We start from the raw sequence: 22,435 nt of genomic DNA on the forward strand, positions 1-22,435 counted from the left end.
TCAACTGTTATCAAAGAAATCTTGCAAATCTCTGTCTTCATTTCTTCGATCATATGGCTTCCCTGTTTTGAAACTGTTCTACTCTTCCTGCATTAACACTTGACATAGATACGTCTTTAATGATAATAATAATAATAACAACAAAAACAGTGATAATAGTTTAGTTATAAATATTAATAGCAAAGTCAGTCGAGATATATAAATAGTAAATAACCAGGGAAACCTCACCAAATATTAGGTAATGAATATTTGTTTTTGAGCTAAAAACAATATACATAAATCAAATATCAAAACAAACAATTTTTTTTTAGTGTGTGGTGTTTAATAATAATAATAGTATTTAAGTCTACTTGTTGGCCGATTTAAAATCTGGGCTGTCTAGTCTTTTCTCTCCTTGTTACTCACTGTCTTGGCCTTTGACATCTTGTCGAATAAAAATAATTCACAATTGACAAAAAAAAGTGTCGAACTTTTAAGATCTCTGCTGTTTGATAGAGTTGTTCCGTACCATAAATCGTAGGTTTATTATATATCACTTTAAGAAACCATTTTTGGGTAATTTCAGTTTTTTTGCAAATTAGGAATACTTTTAATACGTCGTCACGTGACTCTAAAACAAAATTGGTAACACAAACAACAAATATGCTTGTTTAACTTGCCAGAAAAAATCATGGGGCAGAGAACAATCCTTACGATTTTTCTATAACAACTTATGATTAACGCTGCAAAATTATACAGTTTTATAGTGACATTTTTGTCTGAAAAAATACGTCCTTAAAATATTTTGTTTTTTTCAATTCTTAGTAGGCCAGTATAATCGGCGGCATTTAGAAAATTCCCCGCGAAAAAATATAAAAATCGATATTTTTGCGTCGCCCGTTTATACTAATTAAAAATAATAAATAGTTCAGGGGAGTACCGGCGATGATGCGCTTTTTCTACCGCAAAAGGAATGACAAAGCTCAGTGGTTACGGCGTCCCCACTGAGACAGGTACCGCCGGTCGGGTAATTAAACCTGTTAAAATAGCGGCGGTGGGAGAAAAATAATACACTCATCGATCATCACTACAAGCCGGTCGCTTGTTTGTTTTGGTTTTCCGGAAAACGTCGGGTACTGTACTCCGGTACCTATACCGGTCACGTGCCGCTACTGTACAAAACGACGCTGAATTTTGAAACGGCCGTCAGTCGAGCGCTGAAACTTCGGAAGCAAACGAAAACAAAAACATTCGAAAAAGTTTTACCAATCGGTCGGTCCAATTTTTTTTTGTTTTGCTTGTGGTTCGTTTCGGCAAACAACATGGTTTTTGACAAGGAGCACAGACAAATAATTGCGGGGTGAGTTGTTAATTTTATTTAAAAAAATGGTCAATTACAATGTTTTCCACATTGTTTCGTAAACATGTTATTTTTATTATGAATTCCTTTCTCTAGACTTGAGTTTTAAACTACATGCGGGTGTTGGATAAAGCTTAGTTAAGGAATAACTTTTTTTGGCCGCAAGAACTTTACCGTTTAGCAGTAAAAAAAATAATAAATATCAGTTCTGCTAACCATTGGGCTTTTGGCTCCAATTTGATCCCTTATTTTATACGGATTTTCAGCACAAGCTTTCAGTGCTGATTTAGGAAATTAACCAAAGTCAGCAGTACTTTTTTTTTAACAGCCTTCAGTATTATTGTTAACAGCATATCAGTAATTGGTCTGAAATGAAATAAAATTGACGCTGAGGAAATTGCACATAACATCAAAAATAAATTAAAACATTACAGAAATTGCAATGCACAGAAAATATACTTTACAATCAAGTACTAGTGCCTTCAAGTAGTGATAGTCAAAGTTTTTTATGTTCATTATGTTCTAGTAACCATATTATTATAATTATTATTAAAGCTATTTGGCATAATGCCAGTGTTGGAATGTTTTTAAGTGTGTTTAAAGTTTCAATTTTTTCTACGGAAATGTATCATTTCTATTTGTCGCGCTTTAGAATAGTCGAAATCAGTAGCATTAGAACTGATGTTTGCTCTGCATTCTTGGTTAGTCTTGGCTAATTTCAGTTTTAATGTAACTGATTTAAGTTATTCTAAAGTTTGGAAAATGAAAACGATGCATTTCCGCAGGATTTTTGTAATATGAACTTCTAAAAGGCAAAAATATGTTTTTGTTGTTACCTAAACGAAATTCTTCGTTGATTCGTTCAACTTTCTTTTAGCCCAAATCATTGTATTGTATTGTATTTTCGCCTTTATGGAAATACAATTTTTTTTTTAAATGTATCACTTCCAATTTCCGCGCCTCAGAATAGTGGAAATCATGTATATTAAAAGTGATATTTGCTCTGAATTCTTGGTTAATCTTTATTAAGTATTGGCTAATTTCAATTTTAACGTAACGGATTGCGTATACTCTAAATATCGCAAAATGTAAAAGAAGCCTTGAAGAACATGGCAATACAAACTCTTTTTGCTGAAACGTATGATTTCCATTTCCTTATACACTAAAGTGCGCAAAATGGAAAAGTAGCATTTATGAACACAGGAATACAAACATTTTCCGCGGAAATATATCATTTCTATTTTCTTTTTTTCCGTCCGGAAAATGAAAATGATGCGTTCCGCAGGATTTTTCTTTATGTTTGTACAAGCTTGTAAAAGGCCAAAATATTTATTGTTTCTATAACTGATTTAACCGAAACAAAATTCTTCGTTCGTTATTTTAACTATCGTTTAGCCAAAACGATTTACATAAATAAGGATTGTATTTTTGTTTTTTAAATGCTCTAATGGACAGAAAAATACAAACAATTTTTACAGAAATGTATCATTTACATTTTCCAAGCTTTAAAATAGATTTTTCGACTATTCTAAAGCGCGGAAAGAGGAAATGATACTTTTCCGCAAAAGAATGTTTGCATTTCTTTGTTCATAAAGGCTTATTTTTTATGTTGCGTATTCTAAGATATTTGAAATCAGTTACATTTAAACTGATACTTGCTCTAAATTTTTGGTTAGTTTTGGCTAGGTTCAGTTCCAGTATATATATAGTATATTTCGGAAAAATATCATTTCCATTTTCCGCGCGTCATAGTAGTCGAAAAACATTAAAACTACATTACATTAACTTGCTCTGAATTCTTGGTTAGTTTTGGTCATTTTCAGTTTTAATGTAACGAATTTCGTACATTCTAAAGTTCGCAAAATGAAAAAGAGCAATAGAATTTTTTTAAAATCTAATTTGGGCTAAACCAAATTTTTCCCTCATTTTTTAAAACATAAATAGTCTATTCTAAATGACAACCAACACTTATCGTCCTAGGAAGCTATCTCATGACTTTTATTTCTTTTTCAAAGTTAACCCAGGCACAATATCTATTCAGTAAAAATAAGTTGGGGGGTTCAAATTGTAGATTAAAATACACAATACACAATACACATTTTCTTTAAAATAATTCAAAATATCATAGCCATTTCGTTGGATTATAATGTTCTTTTCTAGAAAGCGACGCCAGGTACCAATTAAACCACGACCGATCAAATCTTTCCTCTTGAGTTTACTTGTTGACAGCAGCGAGAAGTGGGAAAACCTACGTCAAACTTTTTGCAATCGGCACTACTGCCGATTTTGTAATATGAAATCACCTTTAATTTTGGCGGAGTATCACGGTGTCGTTATAAATTATTCGACAATATTTACCCTTAGGCTGACTGAACATTTTTCTATTCTATTTCTTCCTGGAGGAGTGAAAATATCAATGAAATATAATTTTCTTATAAAAAATAAGTAACTAAATACTAAAACTTTGCTTGTGCTTGAAATAGTTTTTGGTGCGTTGCAATATTTTAGAATAGACAAGCGTATTCTCAGCAATAATTAATTTTCACAAAAAGTAACATTTTAGAGTTCGATCCAAAAGAAACATAGTTTTAGAAAATTTGTGGGTCGCATAAAATATTTACAAACTGCTGAACGTTACGTTTTCTATATGGTAAAATTGCAGTAGTTTTATTACACCAGGCTCATATTTTACATAACGGTATCAGTTTCGGCGATAAGCGCGGAATTATAAATAATGGAGGTTTCAGGTGGAAAAACGTTAGTACCAACATTAATTAGCATTGGAAATAATTCTTCATTTCAAAACGTAGATGTCATACTTGGCGATATCGAATTCCATAAGTACTTTAAAATACCGAAAAAATATTATAGTCTTTTGCAGGACCAAACGGAGATACGTTCATTGATTAAACTTTTAATCAGCAAATTATATGCAATATTATTAGCGAACCGAATGGGCAGAGACATATTTTTTAATTTTTCAAATAGATGGTCAACCAGATATGCTTTTAGAAGCCAAAAAAGTCAATTAAATATCCCCAAAATGTATAAACACTAAATTTGGAACTTTTTAAATTATGATCTGAATGAAATCTGAAAAAACTGCAGCGGTAGTGAATATACAGAATTCTATGTACGTGGTTTTATACTTTGAACTCTATCTATTATTTATTATCTCTTGGCAGGCCACATTAAATGTTTTCACTGTTGTGATAAACCAAGCAATAATTTTTAGACTTATGATTAGTATATTTTTGAAATCCTAAAAAAACACTAGGCAAAAAACAGGATAGTCGTTTGTTTTTGACAAATTCAGAAAATAATGGAGCAGTCGCAATATATAATTTCGTGAAAATATGAACTTTTAGTTGTTATTTATTTTGTTAAATATATTTTCATCATGTAAAAGCCATCTCACTTCAATTTAAGAAATAGGCTATAATAATAAAAAAAGGACTAAATAATATAATATAAATAATAATAAAATGCCTTATAAAAATGCCGACATCCGATGATCCCGATACTGTTCACGCCTTGATTTAGGAAGAAACTTTTATAGTTGTAATGACAAGTTTACAAAGCCAAATACTGCAAGCAACTCAATCAAAAATGTAGGCAATTCCGAAAAACGAGAAATTTCATTCTAGGTTGAATAATTATGTATTTAAGAGACTTATGTTATACCATTCCAACAAATGGACTTTCATTTTTTTCCTAAATACTAGTTCTGACCACATTTCTAAAACTGGAGTCAAAATTTTTATTACAATTTTTATAAAAGGGCCCTCAAATTTACAAGAATTATACTTCGTCTTGTAAATTTCATACCGAAACACTGAAATATTTCATGACCTTAAATAAAAGAAGTGCTAGTAATAATTAAAACAGGTATTTAATTTTTACCCATTTCAACTGAAATCTTTATTTATCAGCAACGGTAAAAGAGTGGATAGGACAATGTAAGACCGTATATAACTTCAGAAAGGATGTATGCCTCGGGGAGTTTTTTTCGTACTTTAAAATTCAAGATATGTTCATATGCATATGCGGTTTGCATATAAGCTTTTTGCTTCATTTGTAAATTTAACGTCTTCATTTTCTAATTGAATCTTAGTATCATTTCGCAAAAAATTGTAGCTTCCAGGTTAGCAAATCGCATAGCTTGTGCTTTTTTTAGAATTCAGCGCAAGCCTGTGGTTTGTATTTATCGATTTCAGATGTGCAGAGATGTATTTGTCGTTTGTAGATACATATTCTTCAAAAAAAAATCAATTTTATGATATTGTATTTAATAATAATGTGAAGTACTAATACGCTTGCTGCCCCCGCATATTGCTATATAGATAATCACTTTCTTCAGGAAATCAATTCCCGCTGAATTCACACAAAAACATCTGACTTAGAGATGCGGAAGAAATATCCAATCTGGCAAAAACTTCGATTTTATAATAATTGTTGTGTACGATATAGTTAATTGGTTGCGAGTTGTGCTTATTTCATTTATATTATACTATCATTTCAATAGGTTTTTTATATTGCGTTATCCCTTCGGTAGCGTAATTCCAATCGGTTTTGTTTAAGTTTTTTTGCGCCACAATTAGCGGTTAAAAGGAATCTGAATTCTTAATAGATTAATATTAATCAAAAGTTGTGACACGCCGGATTAACGCTTAATATGTTTGAGTAGAAATAAAACATAAAAATTAATGATAACTTTTTTAATATGTTTCTTAAACGATTGGCCGTCGGCGCTTTTAAAGGGTATCCGACACCTGTCCTTAAAAGATTGATAGTAATTCTTATCGTTGCGATCGAATAATTTCCATTTTAACGTCGTCATACCTTCGGCACTAAAAATTGGTGACGTTAATGGTACAAGAATTTCGCTAAATAATAGGGACTTAACTTTCTTAAATTGAAATCCCCTGTACCAAATACTGATACAATAGCCCCGTAAGTGGCTCTTCTCATATCTCCAAATCTAACTCGATCGCTTTTGTTTTAATAAAACAAAACAATCGATGGTCGTGCTTTTTTGTAAATAAAGTGACGAATAAAATGTTTCAACATTTTTGGATCCGTACTTTACTACACAGATCGAAGTTTAAGTAAACTCTATAATATAAATAGCCTACCAATCTTGTCGATTTCATCGATTTTCGAAAGTATCTGCGCTCGTATAAAAATTTTATATCTCAGTAATGGTAAGTCCTACGGGATCGCCCTCTACGAGGCACATAAGCTTATAAGAAATAGCCCTGATCCAACGCCGGTATGGTCTGTTCATAGATATAAGAAAGTGACCAATAGCTTTTGAACGGATTGTCCAAGGGTGGTCATTAACATACAATGCAACAAGATTATTATTATTAAAAATTAATTAATTAATTAATAATTACATTATTTAATAATAATAATAATAATAATAATAATAATGTACAGAGTGTTCGCCATATTCCGGTCAATATTAAAAAACATAATAAGTACTCCAAATTTGCAGCAGAAACAAGTGTCCCAGAAACTACATTCAGAACAATGTTTATATAATTATTGAATAATTGTCTACTGCCTCCAGATCATGTAACTTTACTTTACTTTTACTTTATTATTATTTAAGTTATTATCTTTTGTCTTTCGTATTATTATAATTTCTTTCCTGAATTTGTTAAAACTTATATGGTAATTTTGCTGTTGCGTTTATCTTCTTGTTTGGGTTAGATGTAAGAACAGACTTCCAGTTATTTATTTAACTTGGTTGTGCTGAATCTCGCCCTTCTTTTTTAAATAAAGGCCTTTATTATCATTAATATTATTATTTAAATAAATAATATTATTATTATTTGTTCGCATTTTTTTAAAAATAACTAAATAATATATGACAATGATTTTCATAACCTTAAAATATGTGTCTGATAACCTCGAACAAATAATAACTGAAACTGCTTAAATAAAACGAAAATTAATCATAAGACGTGTACCGGTTTTGAAGAGCACTCAAAATGAAGGTTTGGTAATTTTTTTTATTAAATTCAAGGAAAAACAGTTTCAATTATCAAAAACTAGATCCTATTACTATGGCTATAGAAAGCGTAAGACAAAAGTGATAGGCTGTGAATATACTGAAAAATCTAATATAATTCACAATAAATAATTTTAAATATTATACAAATTTCGAAAAAACCAAAAACACACCTAATTGGACCGATATCGTCGCTCATATTTTTAACATATTGCAACGCATATTATCTTTGACGCCCCGAGCTCGCAGCTTCCTGCTTCTTCCGCGATTTTACTCTGTTTTTAAATCTTTCTTGGTGACTACTTTGTTTTGCTTTTCATCTTGATCCGGTTAAATTTTGATATTTTATAAATTGTAGTTTACTGTAGTTCGTTTTTGTCTGTATGCATGTTCTCTTTATTTATATATATTTTTTTGTCATAGATTACTTTGTATCAATTAAACTGTAGGCTTTAACAGTATCTGATGCAACCAGATCGGTCCTTTATCTACCGATATGTTGTGTTACACTCGCTATATTTCAATTCTTGCATGTAATAAGCGTATTTATTATTATCATCTCCATATCGTTCCTTTTTTCCGTTCTTACGACTTCATAGCTTCCTTCCTCATATATTGACGTATTCCATCTAACAACGTTGGTTGTAGGTCTCCCCATTTTCCTTCTGTTTTGGGGATAATACTCCATTGCTCTTTATGACCATCTTTCCTCTCACTTTCTTTTTATGTGTCCATACCATAGTAACTGTCGATGCTATTATATACCCGCCATACTTTCTTTTGATGCAAATTTCCAGCATTCGTCGCTGTATGTTAACTTTTTTTATGAATATTCTACTGGGGTTTAGCAGACCGATTACATTCTTATCTTGTCGAACTCTTCTACGTGTTTCTTGGACTTTCCTTCTTCCTTCCAAATTCTTTCATTTTCTATCCCTTTTAAATTTCGAGCATTTGCAGCAAATATGCCTTTTTTAATTATAATTAAAAATATTTGCCATAAAACCTTCCCATTGAGCTTGGCATGCTAATGCCTCTGTAGTGGCTACATATATATTTTTTTACCCATTATCTTCACTTTGAATGCCAGTTACTTTAGCATTGTTCTATTTAAACTTGAGTATGTGTCGTATGTGTGAAATCCGATCTACTCTTGTCATACTTGGGCACTTGTAAAAAAAGATAATTTGAAATACCTAGTGTTCAAAGCTGATGTTGCATATCGACCGAGAGTTTTAAATTATGAATTTTATTTAGAGAAATTTGATATAAATAGTCGTGAATGTACGGCATTTGCGTGTCACTTATCTCCCTTTATAAATTGTTACATAACGTAATAAACTGTTACGTGAATATTCGTATGCCACCAAATACACCAAATACCTGTTAAAAAGGTCTCCTATAGCTCTATAAGATACTCCTGAGAGATTTTAAGTTCGTTTATGTAGTCAATTGCATTTTTTATTACGAATACAACGATCTGCGACGTAATACAATGTATATTTTTGAAATCACTAAAAAGCGTTTTTATTAAATATTCAATATTTCGGATAAAAAAAAGAAAGATAAAATAAATGAAAAAAAGGGGCCATTAAATTTTCTCCAAAAATCTCAACCCATACATTAAACCCAAAACGATGATGATGTCTAGATGTTCGGTATACTCGATCATTATCGCTTGCCCAATACGAAGCATTTCGCCGGTTAAAAATTTGTTACTATACTTTCGTCAGACCAGAAAATCCTACAGGAAAAGTTTTTCATCTTTCTCACACTTTCTGGTATACCATTCGCAAAATGTTCTTCGCCTTTCTTCATCACAAGGTCTGAGCGCTTGACAAATTCTCAATTTGAACGCATGAAATTTGTGTTTTCTCAAAATAAAATGAGCAGTAGATTTCGCTATTCCAGTTGTGCGTTTTATTTTCTAACGATGTTTCCGGATTTTCTGTTACAGCTAACAAAACATTATATACTTTTTCCTCATTGCAGGGTTTCTTTCTGCATAAAACTGGTTTCATAAACGCAGCATACTGCTTGATATTTGTAGTTAATCTTCCAAATTTTTTTGTACTCTGCTGTCTTCTCTTTGGGTGGTTATTTAAATACATACTAGATAGCACCTTAGTAACACTATTTGCGTTTCGATATTACCATACATTGCTCTATAAGTAGATTGTTTCCTGTTGAGCAGTAAAGCTGATATCATTAGTCGTTAATAAATGAACAAGAAGCAGTACCCAAGCAGCAAAATGCAAACAAAGTAGATTGGCTCTCGTAAATCATTTGATTGCGTCGTAAAGTAAAAACAATTAAAAATCGCCCATTCGATCGTAAGTAATTATTATGTGGTAATTAGATTTAAAACGAAATCTTTTATCATTTATCAAAACATGTACGGTATAATTAGCCCGCGATATCGTTTGATTTGCGTGCGTGGTGACACAACTTTTATTTTACAGAGTAAAATGAAATCAAAATACGTAAATCTAGAAGCGGGAACAAAATTTTTACCTTCATCTAAATGTAATTAATTAAATGGAGCAAATTGAATTATAAACTTCCTTCCGTTTTTATGTACGCTGTTTACTCCCATTAAGATTACGAAATTTCACCACCAATCCGTCGTACGGTTGCTAACACGTCTTCAAACTGAAAAGCAAACCTCTCAGTCTGGACTAAAACAAATAAAGTATGTCGTGATTTCGCCGCTTTCATTGGTATATGTATGTGCTGATAGGGTAAAATCCATTTCGAGCGATAATATAGTTTAAGTGGTTTTTGACGGTCAGAGTTGCGATTTTATTTATTTATTTTCGATCGCTCGTTTCTCGTTCCCCGTGATCTAGTCATCGAATGACGTCCGAAATCTAATACGTCAAGAAAACAATGGTTACCAGTCATTTGTACTTTACTTGAATGGGTGGCGGAAACTGGGTAAGGACCAATTTCCGCCGTTTCGTAACTCTTCACTATTTAGAGGTGGCAATCAATTAAAACACACATTATAAAATATAACGGCTGAATATGTGGAAACAATAATAATAACAATGACCCAATATAGACGAACCGCCGTCAGAAGTAGAGAATTTCTGGAGGGAAATCTATGAGACAGCCACACCATTACAAGCAGACATTCCCGCCCTGATGAACTTCAGAAACTATTGTCAAAACATGCACCTACAGCACACGAGTCTCAACGGAAGAAGTGAAAAAAGCCCTTGAAGGTGTCAGAAGTCATTCTGCACCTGGCTTAGATGGGATTAACAACTTTTGGCGGAAGAAATTCTGCAGCACCCATCAACATCTGGCAAGAGTTTTCAATTACTGGATTGACGAGGACCAACCAATACCAGCATGGTTTGATAGATAGATGTCACATGCACTTTTAATACATTTGTTGGAAATGCTTGAAATCCCCGACCCTCTAATTCGTTGCATACAACACCTAATGCCGCTGTGGAGAACACGATTTTTTTATCATCTATAAGTTTTAGGAGGGGTGTATTCCAAAATGACTCTCTGACCTGTTGCTCTTCTCCATTTCGTTACTCCCTAACTCCGTGTCCCTCCGCAAGTCTCGTGGCTATCATTGTGGACCACCGGGAAATAGAACGCATAAAGTCACTCACCTTTTTTACATAGATGACTTGAAGCTTTACGCCACTAGCCAAAAAGACCTACAATCTTTAAACTTGGTCCAAAAATATTCCAGAGAGAAAGGTATTACAGAAGGGCTACGGACACCATCCAGAGTAGCTGTCTAGCGGAGCGATTCTGAACCACGTCGAAGACAACGAACCATATAGGTATCTCGGAGTCGACCAACAGCGAACACAAGACACCGAGAATGTGAAAACAACTAGGTATAGGCGGTATAGAAGTTGGTATAGGCGGCGTCTAGTGAAGATATGGCAATCGGAACTCTCTGGTATTAATAAAGTGGCCGCTACGAATATGCTTGCGGTGCCGGTGTTTCTCTATTCCTTTGAGGTGGTAAAATGGAGACCAGAATATTTGCGAGATCTGGATGTGAGCACGCGTAAGATGATATATCTCAATCGTAGCATTCATCATTCATCCCCATTCATTCGTTCCCCGAATATACCTTCCAGGAGATCAGGGAGGAAGAGGTCTTCTAAGTCTGCAGTACGACAGGCTTGTCTTGGGCATTGCTTGCAAAATAGCTAATAGCGTAGACCGACTTCTGAAACTCCTGAGGGATCATGAAGCTGCCAAGCGAGAGCAGCAGGCCAAGCGTCAGGTCTCACCTACACATTGGGTGCAGATAGCCAGCACTCACTTACTAAGCTTGATCCGGAGGTCCTGAAATTCTAGATTAAAAGAGCGGAACAGCAAAAGCTCCAAGAAGACCACGTTAGTAAGCCGCAGCATGGATTGTTCTACAAGCATCCACTTAATATCAAGGCCTTATGAACAGATGGGAAATCAGAATTAAAGTGCAGGTCAATGAAATAAAATACATCCGAATGCTTTAATAATATAGTGTGCCTAATAATATCAAATTAATGGACGAAACGGTCTTTCCTTGCATGAAAGATACCTTGGTGTCAAGCAATTGCTTACTGCTAACCACATAGCGATGAAGCAAGAGTTAAAGAGAATCTTATGAAAAGGGTTGGCTCTATCATGAAAACTTTCTTGCTTCGCACACGTTTGGTATTTTAAAATGGACTCAGACAGATTTGCAGATTGGAAAATAAGGACCACGATGGCCAAACACCGCGCTCATCACCCGTCATCAAGGTGGAAGAGGCTTAGGAAACCTGGAAATGAAACATGCACAGGAATCTATTCAGCATCTATCGTCTGCACAACAGATTTGCAGGAGTATTTCAAGACTTGTAATTTGTTATTTAGTCTATTTTGGATATACTGAAAAAAGTAGCCAAGATTTGTAACTGTCGATCTATGTAAGTTGCTGTTATGTTGAGACAAGACTTTTCACCTGAGGAAATAAGGATTCATACACGGTGATCGCAAAGACCTTAGCGAAATTATGTCTGCCAGGTTTCCAGAGTCTCGGAAACGTGTTTGTTAATAACGAAAGATTAAAAAGAAAGCCAAGAGATTGCAATTATAGTTATAGATAGTTACTATAATGAATAATGGTGCTGCTAGTAGAGAAAGAGAGAATATACGATTTCGAGAAAAATGCTGGCACCAAACCACAAATAAAAAATATACATAATTGTTGTATGATACCCTAACCTAACCTATCTCTTATTTTTAGCTATATTGTAAATTTCTTAAATTGTCACAATTACAGTTCTGTCAGTATATAAAATGAATAAAGTGCGTTTTAATTGCTAATATGTTATATGCTAATCGGTTTAAAAACACTTCCAAAACATCACTCAGAAAATTTTCATTAATAAATCCAGCGGAAAATTGGAGATCTTGCAGGTCATTGCAAGACCTGTTCGGAAAATATTGCATTTAAATATTCACGCACTTATCGAGCAAAATGCTGAGGACCACCATGCGATTAAAACTAAATCTGTCTATCTGGCATAGCGGACTGATTTGAATTTGGAAAAGAAACTGCGAGAGTAGTGAATTGAGTCATTTGGAGGATATTGTAAATATCGGGCTCCAGTAAGATTTTAATACAAGAAATAATGTCCAATAATCGTTATTCAAAATCCCTTCCCAAAATATTTATTTTTGGTTTTCTTTCATCCTTCAGGGATTAGTTCTACTCCAATACCTAAAATTTTGTTTATTTACCTAAACGCTTAAACAAAACAGAATCTTGCGTTGAAAGAGATAATCACATGAATTATGCGTCAAATTTCACACAGTGTTCGACAATGGATTTAAAAAAACGGTATTTCATTTTCAAAATGGAACTTGGCATTGACATCTACTTTTTGACCCACCTTGTAATTTTTTTTGCTAAAAATGAGCAAGAAATATTTTTACTGGTGTGTTCTTGAAGGTTAGTTGTTTACCATATATACGCTTGCGATTTTCATACAACTTAAAAGTCGCGCTTCGCATCCCACTCATTGCGCTTCTCATACCAACTCCCCATATTTTTCTGGAGCGTTCTCTTTTCATCCTACATTCAACATTCGTGGTCGTAAAATCTCGAATATTTAGCTTCAACATTATCAACAATTATAGTGTCTATCTTCATTCTTTACTTTATCTCAGGATTACTCATTCTATCTTGCAGTTTGAATCCGAAATAGTATCCAGTAGCCACTTGTATTCCCAACAATCTCTTTGGCCCTTCAAGCCTTGTACGTTTGAGACAGTTTTCTGGCCGTATAGCTTCAAGTATATCTGCCTTGTCGTACACTTTTCATACTGGAAATTCATCTGATAATTTCGTTCCCAATTTAATGCTGGTAGTGATATCAGTGAATTAATTTTTGACAGCTTGTGTGTAGAGGTTCATTTTTGCATTTTCCGACATTGAGGATCACATTCCATTTAGGGGTACACTATCACATATTCTTTTTTTAAATATCATATGTGTTTCTAAATTGCATTGCCACACTGAGGAACTGTACTCTAGTTTCGAGCACACACAACTATCATATAACAGTTTTCAAGTATGTTCTCTTGCAAAATTTCTAGAATTTCTCACTAAGAATTCATGGTTTCTGAAGGAGAGTTTTGTGTCAAACGTCAAACTTTATCACATTTTCATAATAATACGTGATCGAGATGGTAATTAAAAGTTATAGTATCAGTTTTGGTTAGTTGCATTGTTGTAAATTGTTAAATTGTTAAGTCATTAATTTCCTGTTCTACCAGTTCTAGTGTGTTATACTTAGCCCTCTATAAATTGAGCATAATTTCCGGTTGCATTTTTTCAGTAGTTGGGAATTTCTTTTTGCCCGAGCGTACTTCCATTTTTAATTTTGCTGAGAACCTATCCTACTGCTTCTTCTGTGATTAGATCTTTTGTAAATGACTCCTCTAAGATATCACTCTCATCTTGACTCTAAATTCTAGGTGATTTTCAGTGAACATTTGCTTATAATGGCATATCCACTCATTTGGCTGTATAAAGCTATACCTTATAAAACTCCCCCAACATTACCTTTTCAAAATTATTGCTCTAGTTTTCTGTAGACTTTGGGCAGTGCCACCGCAATGCAGAACAAAGAACTATGCAAAACTTTTCAACTAAATTTGTATCTGTATGTGTATGTTTTTTTAAGTTCATCTAACTTATTGCCATCCCCAACTGCCATGTTAACGTTGCAAAATCATTTTTAACTGCTCCCAAAACTACTATTTGTTGTAACTCATAAACAGTTTAAATATAGCGTTCTGGTCACTGAAAAGAGGAGTCTTCCATTAAAATTCTCCAATTTGGTAAACCCTATGAAGCTAAACAGAAAAAGAAAATTATACAAAATGGGTCAAAGAAGTGTGTTCCAAACTGCATTAACACTTTGTGAGAATTATCCAAGATTACACCAAACATGTTCAAAAATAATGCTTTTGAGTATTAGTGTTATATGTACCTCCCATTTATTAATTTTTATTTATTTATTTATTTGCTCTTTGGGATATAAACACGTTAACATAGAAGTGCATAATAATATGCAAGGCTTAGTTAACAACAATCCTCAAAAAAAGAAGGAAATATATTTAAAACGCGATGAATCGTCTCTAGCATAAAAAAAAGAATATCTTATACAGTTTTTGTTTTAATTTTATATCTATTCTAGTTATTTCTAGATATGTAGAATTATTCTTTTTATTTATTATTATTAATTTATTTTGTGATATTCATAAGTAAAACCAATAAAAAAATACGAATTAGTGAGTATCTTCTTTAAGGACTCATGTGAGATTCACTCCAGGTCTAAGCAGTGGAGTTTTGCAGCTCTCAGCATACGAAGCAAGGAAGAGTTTTGGGAGTTGTTGGTGTTTCTAAAAGGAATAATAAATAAAGGCACGGTTCCAAATTGTCGAGATATGGAATTCTTGCTACTATCTCAAGAGAGTCAGAAGATTTCAAAGAACTCGTCTTCTTTTAATAGATATTATTGTGTACTAAGAGATTTTGTGAACGATCCAAACGGAATCACACCTTTTCAAAGGTTTCCCTACTAATACGTATGTCTTACTTACGATTTCATTTTATATACAGGAATTTATTTGACCTGTAACAGTACTTTGCATGATATTTTACCAATAAGCCATCTATCTATTAACTTTTTGTGAACAAAACGTTTCGCAAGAGGAACTCGATTTTGTAAAATGTAACAACGCGCCGATTTAAAAGTGAAATTGGAATTTTGCTATACAGTTTTTTCTCTATTTAATTCCTTTCTAATTCTCGGGCATAGTTTCATCACCAAAAAGGAATTTTGATCGATCAGGATTGCACTATTCGGTTATGACATACGATACTTAATACTATCTTTCGGTATTTCTCATAAAAGCTTCTCTCATCTTTCGACGCGTGCGTCCCGAAGTAAAAAACATTTGCGCTTTTTTAGGAACGTATTACGCAAGAGGCTGAATAATTGTCTAATGCCATTAAATTTTTAATTAATATTACCGCAATTGTTTATTAAAATAACGCGAAAAACCCTTTGGGCTTTTCGGCCGCCATCAAACGCAATTATATGGTTTAAAAAATTGACTTTTTTGGTATGCATTATTTATAATTTACTGCACTTAATGCGATGCATTTAAAATTTTTAATTACTTCGAATAAATGCATGCGCAATTTAATTAAAATGTTATCGCTGGAGCAAGGGTGTCGATTTTGAACTCGTATAATACCCAGAGGCTTGAAGAATTCTGACGTAAATGCTAACCAAACTAGATTCCTAATAATGACATTATTATTCATAATAATAATCATTAAATTAAAGATTGCTATAATTGTTACAAATCAAAAATAACAAAAAGAAACGGGGGTAACGGAACAAAATGACCCAACCTATAGATGTTCAAGATACTAGTTTTTAATGCGTGGGTCAAATTATTACAAATTAATAATTAAGTAATTTAGTAACTAAACGTAGAATAAGAAAATTTTCACTTTTCCCTATTTTAACTATCCGGGCTCTTACAAGTTTTTTAAAAAGGTGAACTTTTGTATACTTTGTATACTTAAAGGTAAAGAATTTTATACTTTTGGAGCAAAATATTCTACAAAATTCTTCTAACTTCGTATTCTTTCTTGTTGGATACAAGTGGGATGGTTTCTTCTTGTACCATAAAATATTTTCAAGAATAATTTTTGCGTATTACTTAGGGTCTTCAAAGGTGTGTAAGCTACTCTACTCCATCTTAAAACCTCTTACGATAGGCGGGACTGTACGAAAGAGAGATGAAGCAATCTTTGTTGATCTTTTTCTAGATATTCCTTCCTTCTCTGTATTTTCTTTGTTATTTGCAAATCCCATTTTATGTGATGGTTTATGGTAACTTCTAAGTATTTAATTCAGCTAAATTTCTTCTGTGTTATTTTTAAACGACCAAAATTTGGCAAATGGTTTTTATAGATTTCAACGAGTAAGTATTTTGTTTTTTATTTATAATTTTGAGTTTTCAACTGTTGCTTTCAATTTGTTTCGACTGGTGCATGAGGGAAACTTATTATTTTACCGAATGGTTTCTAGGTCTAATAAGTCATTCAAATATTGTTACCTTCAATGTAAAAAACCTAGGTATTTTGCAAACTGGCCAATTTACTGGGTATTATGCAAAATTTGCAAAGCTACTACGTTGTTTTAGGCAATCTGTTAAATGTCTAATGTGTGTCAATATAAGGATTGAAGGTGTTTATTTTCCACATTGACTAGACAGTGTGCGCAGTGCTTCGAGAGGTTTGCGACTTTTTCGGAGAGCATACGGTAATAGGAACTACAACAATGTGTTTCAATCGTTTGGCGAATATTAAAAAAAAAGGCGTTACATTTTTAACCGTATTTCTAGGTTACAGGCTCTATGTTGACCTTTCACGGCACGAATTATTTAAAACAAACTAAATCATGAAAGACATCTCTCATTCGCCTCGCAGGCCCTAGACCATAGCATAAGAAAAAAATGTTTAAATACTCCAACACTCTATTTGCTCTATTTGTTGGTAATTTTATGGTTAGTGTCTGTTATGCTTGTGGTGTATATGCTCTATTCTCTCAAATCAGTTGTACATTATTTAAACGCATCAGATATGTTGCAGATTGATAAAACAGCGTAGTAAATTTACAGAATTCCCGATTAATTGGTCAGTTCATAGAATAGATAACATATAAATACTAAGTCGATGGCGACATATTTTCTCCCGACCCCCATTCCATCCACAATCTACAAATTCACATAGGATGCACGTGTTGCATGTGTTCTCAATAATACATCATTTGTTTTTCCTGAATTTAGTACCAGTCTGTTTTTAGGCATCGTGTTAATCCTGTAGAGTAAATACGTGTCGTCAGTGTAATTAATTATGTTAGGTCTGATTCATTTTCTACAGAGTACTAGTCGTTGATGAACACCATTAACAAAGTGGGACCCAAAACGCTTCTCTGAGCTATGTCTATTTCATTGACAAGATGTTTGATTTCAAAGTATGGTTTTTAGAAATTCCTACTACATGAAACGACTTAAACAATGCTTGCCCCCATATAGTTCCAATTTCTTCAGTTCAGACAGTCATAAGCCTTCCAAAGATTGGCTTCATCTCCTAAGTGGAAGCTGATATCAAGGTTTCTTTTATGAATCATATAAATGTTCTTACTGCACGTGCTTACAAAAGCTTAGGTTTTATTTCTATTTTCTTTTTTCTTTCTTCGTTCATTGGTGAAGTATCCAAGTCAAATCTGATGTCATTTTTATAAAGTGCGCATTGCTGTATTTAGATTGAGAATTCCTAAAGTAATTGGACCTAATGGACTAATGACACTGTCTTAAGTCTGCTTAATATAGAGTACCTAGAAACTCGGAGATTTATAATTTGCTTATTATTTATTCACGCGGGAAATTGTCTGTAGCAATCTATTATCTAAACTGAATTTCAAAATATCCTATGGAACCAAATCTAAAGATGTATTTTACCTGTAGTGTATGGCGTGCATGACCCACTTGTACGTATGTATCTGAAGTTAATAGTAGCTTTCAATAATTGAAATGCAAAATTGACTTTTTTTACCGTATTTTATATAAGAACTTTACATAGTTCTCTATTCCTTTCATGTTGCAAAATGATGTCTCCTGCTTCCCACGCGTTTCAATCACGATAAAAAAAGGAAATCCCCTGCTTTTCCCGACGTCGTCTTGGTTTTCAAACGTTCTTTGACCCTTAAAAATGTTTATTGGCGCTCGATACTCATATCCAAAACCATCAAAAGTTTATAACTTCATTTTGTATAAAACATATTGTACCGTTATTATGATGTTGCGTTTTGACATAAACATAATGGTTTAACCTGTCATGGGGAACCTATAGAAATATATATTGATCACCTAGTTAATTGTTTTATGGTACATCCTATGCGCGAATGTGGCGTAAAGGTAAACACATTGCTTAAGTTTCAAATTAATTTTCCTTAATATGCTTGCTTCGTGTTGATTTATTACAGACGATTGACTCGTAATCCACAATTTCGAAGGAACGCGTCGCTCCTCATGACAATTATTGAGACGTATGGGCGATAGTACTAAAACCGCGAAAACATGTTATTTGTTTAAAAAAAATACCCTCAAAATTTTCCATAACGCATATTCGATATTGTCTGGCCGGTCTAGACAATTAAGAACGTTCCATTCTTCCTATGGAAAAGATTACTTTCACATCAAAAACCTTGATCTTGCCACTCGCATTACAATTAGCTAATTTTTTAGGAATTTACGTCAGGTAGATCGAATTTTATAAAATGTAAATCAATTTTGAATAATTCCATTCTTATGACGAAAACGTAGATAATCACCGTTCGCTATTTTCTGCCAATTAACAACTTGAGTAAGGAATTTTTAATGCCACTGAAACGCAGATCTACAAGGTGGCCGCAATAGAAGCTTGATTTATAGCAGCGCCTTTTATGGATACTTTCATATGGATTGTATTGAAATCGTAATCTCCCATCCTTTTTACCAGTTTTTGATATGATAATTGACATTATAACACTAATTTTTATTTTGATTTTGCTTCAACACACCAAACAGGTTAAGCAAAAACTGTGCACCATTTTTAAACGCACTTACCTACAAAAATAATAATGTTTGTTTGGCCAGAATTCCGGTTTATTGAGGCTTGGTGTTTCAACATTTTCTTGCAGAAGTTTAACCGGAAACTGTAGTTCATCACATTTCAAAAATTTTCTTTGTTTTTTACATGCCATCGCCACTAATGTTCCCAGTTTTTTTTTATTTTGATTTTTTTTTCGGAAATAATTTTATGTTTTCAACTTTCAATAATTATAATTTCTATCGAAACCCGGGATCCTCATAATCAGCTGACATTTGTGAAATAAGGGTTCCAATGTGGTTTTACCAGTGAACTCAATCTAAACTGGAATGGCTAATGTAGCCAATATGGATTTTGCGATGCAAATTTTATTTGGAAGGAACGGGTAGTACGAACCTGTTTATACATTATTTCTCAATTTTTCTACCTGTTTGGATATTTTGCGGATATTAACGTATAATTTTGTGAAATCATTTCAGTCATTTAACGTCCTTTGAACTAAGTGATCGAGTAAAATACCCAAAATACCCACTGATGATTTCATTGGTTAATTAATAAAAAAAAATAAGATAGTAAATTACATTTACTTGATCTGATTTTAATGATCTGCGTGATAAATGATCAAAAATAATAACTTGATGGGTTATTAGATAAATAAAATATATGATATGTAAATAAAGCATTTCTATGTACTACAAAATTCTTAAATTGATTGATACTTTACAAATAGTAAGTAAATCAGTATATTAGCATTTTTTATGTATTGATTTAGTTTGTAATTGAAATTTTCCGTTTTTAATATAAAAAATTTCGGTTAAATGAACATATGTGTGTGTGTGTGTTTTTTTTGTAATAATAATGCTACATTTCGTAAGCATATTAATTTGAATGAGCTTTTATTTCATATTTTACAACTACTTTAGAAAATACGGTTTGATCATTAAATAATAACAGTAAATGTCTCTAAAAACATTTTATATATTACGACCATTTAAAGAAAGTATAGTATGATTATTAAATAACAATAGTAAACGATTTCAGTAAGAATTATATCTCTAAATAAATAAATAATAATAAATTAATTAATAGGCATACACATTAATACTAATGCTACATAAGTGTAACATGAAATCATTTTATATTATTTCGCAACTTTTCGACATGAATGATGATTTTTTGAGGAAAAAAAAACTCTGGTTTTAACGAATGAGCTAATTTATAGATCTTATCGTTCAAGTTTTTAATGAGCTTGAATACATTTACAAATATCAATTCACTCGAAATAAATTATGTTTTAGGAACATTTAAAGAAAATACAGTGTGATCACTAAAATAATAATAATAAATGGATTTCAGTGAGAACTTTATTTCTAAATAAATAAATGAAAATATAGTAATTAATAGAAAAGACCAGAATCCTCATTAATGATTCTGTCAACTACGTATATAATTGCTTTAGTTTAATCTCAAAAATAGTTAAAATCATAAAAAAGAAACTCTAAAAAATGAGGGGTATAACGAAAATAGCTTAAAGATGAAGCTGAAAAAATATGTATTTAAAAATATCAGTCCAAATCAATCATAACTATCAAACTACAGCTAACATTCAAAGAAATCTTATCGTGCCTAAAATTAATCGACCTATTAATCAGCTGACATAATTTTTTAAGGCCAAAATTTTATGATCTATTTACAACATAAAAACTATATTTTGAATAACTCTTCCGTGTTTGCTGGTATGATTAGTTTTTTCATATTGACTTTCCTTTTTTATTTTCAAGTTTTAATTAATAATATTAAAATTTTATCATATCATAAATTAATTAATTTCGGTTTTGGGAGATATTGGTTTTTGAAACCAACAAAATTGTAACATTTTAATATATTCTATTTATAGTATTGTAATATTGGAATAAAATAAATATCGAAAGATCGTTTAAAGTTACAGCTTTCGATCGCAGGTGTAAGTTTCGGACAGTCCGTATATCGTAGAGGGTTGGAAATCAAATTTAGAAAAAATTACGCAACCGATCGACGCGCAACAAAGTAGTTCGGTATTTTCCTTGAGCAATATTGCGGTAGAATCGAATCAAACGGATCGCTGAATAGAATATCGCTTGGAATCGTTTAAAATTAATTTTACAATAGTTTTAAGCCGTATTTTCCGTAGTCGGAATGTACCGTGGGAATTTTTATTACGGCGAATTAGCCGCACTTTTAATTTTACGGTTAAGGCAGATGCCATTAATCTAAGTTACACGTTCCGGTTTTCATTTCCATTAATTCTTCATTTGGATACCACGCGACTGCAATGCCAAGCTTCGTCATCGCCTGTTTAATCGTTTTTGCAATTATTTTTCAATCTTTAAGGCATATTTTCGTAAAGGCAGTTTACTACTCGCAAATAACTTTTCGCATTATCGATGGCCGAACAGGAACTGTAGCTTTTACGTTGAAACAGTTTGCAATTGTATTAATTCTTCACAAATGTCAAGTCTGTATGTATTATCTCTCCATTTGACGTCAGAATCACTTTTTTATTCATGGAAAAACTCAATTTCTAATATAATAATTATGATAATAATAGTAATAATAATAATAGAATTCTAACGCCAATTGGAACCAGCACCTTATCAACACCCGAGGGAAACAATTTATCCCCAAAAATTAGAACAATATGGTCTGAAGCAGTCAGTTTTAATGAAGGTTCGGTATGGTTACCGTCACTAGAAGAAAACACCAAATATATACCATTGATGCCGGAGATATCTTTCTCAGAGGAAGATATAAGGGAATATATTAATGAAACATCATATTGCCTCGTAATGGCGTGTTCAACGATGTTTTTCTAGAATCATCAAATTTTCCTAAGTTAATTTCCTGATCT

At 32.5% G+C, this 22,435-nt stretch overlaps 1 protein-coding gene across 1 annotated transcript in view; it reads left to right on the forward strand.

The window, feature by feature from the left end:
- Positions 1–984: 984 nt before the first annotated feature.
- LOC132699151 (sodium-independent sulfate anion transporter-like) overlaps positions 985–22,435 on the forward strand; it is a 56,303-nt gene continuing 34,852 nt past the window's right edge. The window contains exon 1 of the mRNA XM_060665696.1: positions 985–1,339. Within this exon, the coding sequence (XP_060521679.1) occupies positions 1,302–1,339 (38 nt within the window). The 5' untranslated portion in view covers positions 985–1,301. The remainder of the gene's footprint in view (positions 1,340–22,435) is intronic.

This window comes from Cylas formicarius, unplaced genomic scaffold (assembly GCF_029955315.1).
Source record: "Cylas formicarius isolate icCylForm1 unplaced genomic scaffold, icCylForm1.1 PGA_scaffold_3__17_contigs__length_32017465, whole genome shotgun sequence".
Taxonomy (NCBI): domain Eukaryota; kingdom Metazoa; phylum Arthropoda; class Insecta; order Coleoptera; family Brentidae; genus Cylas; species Cylas formicarius.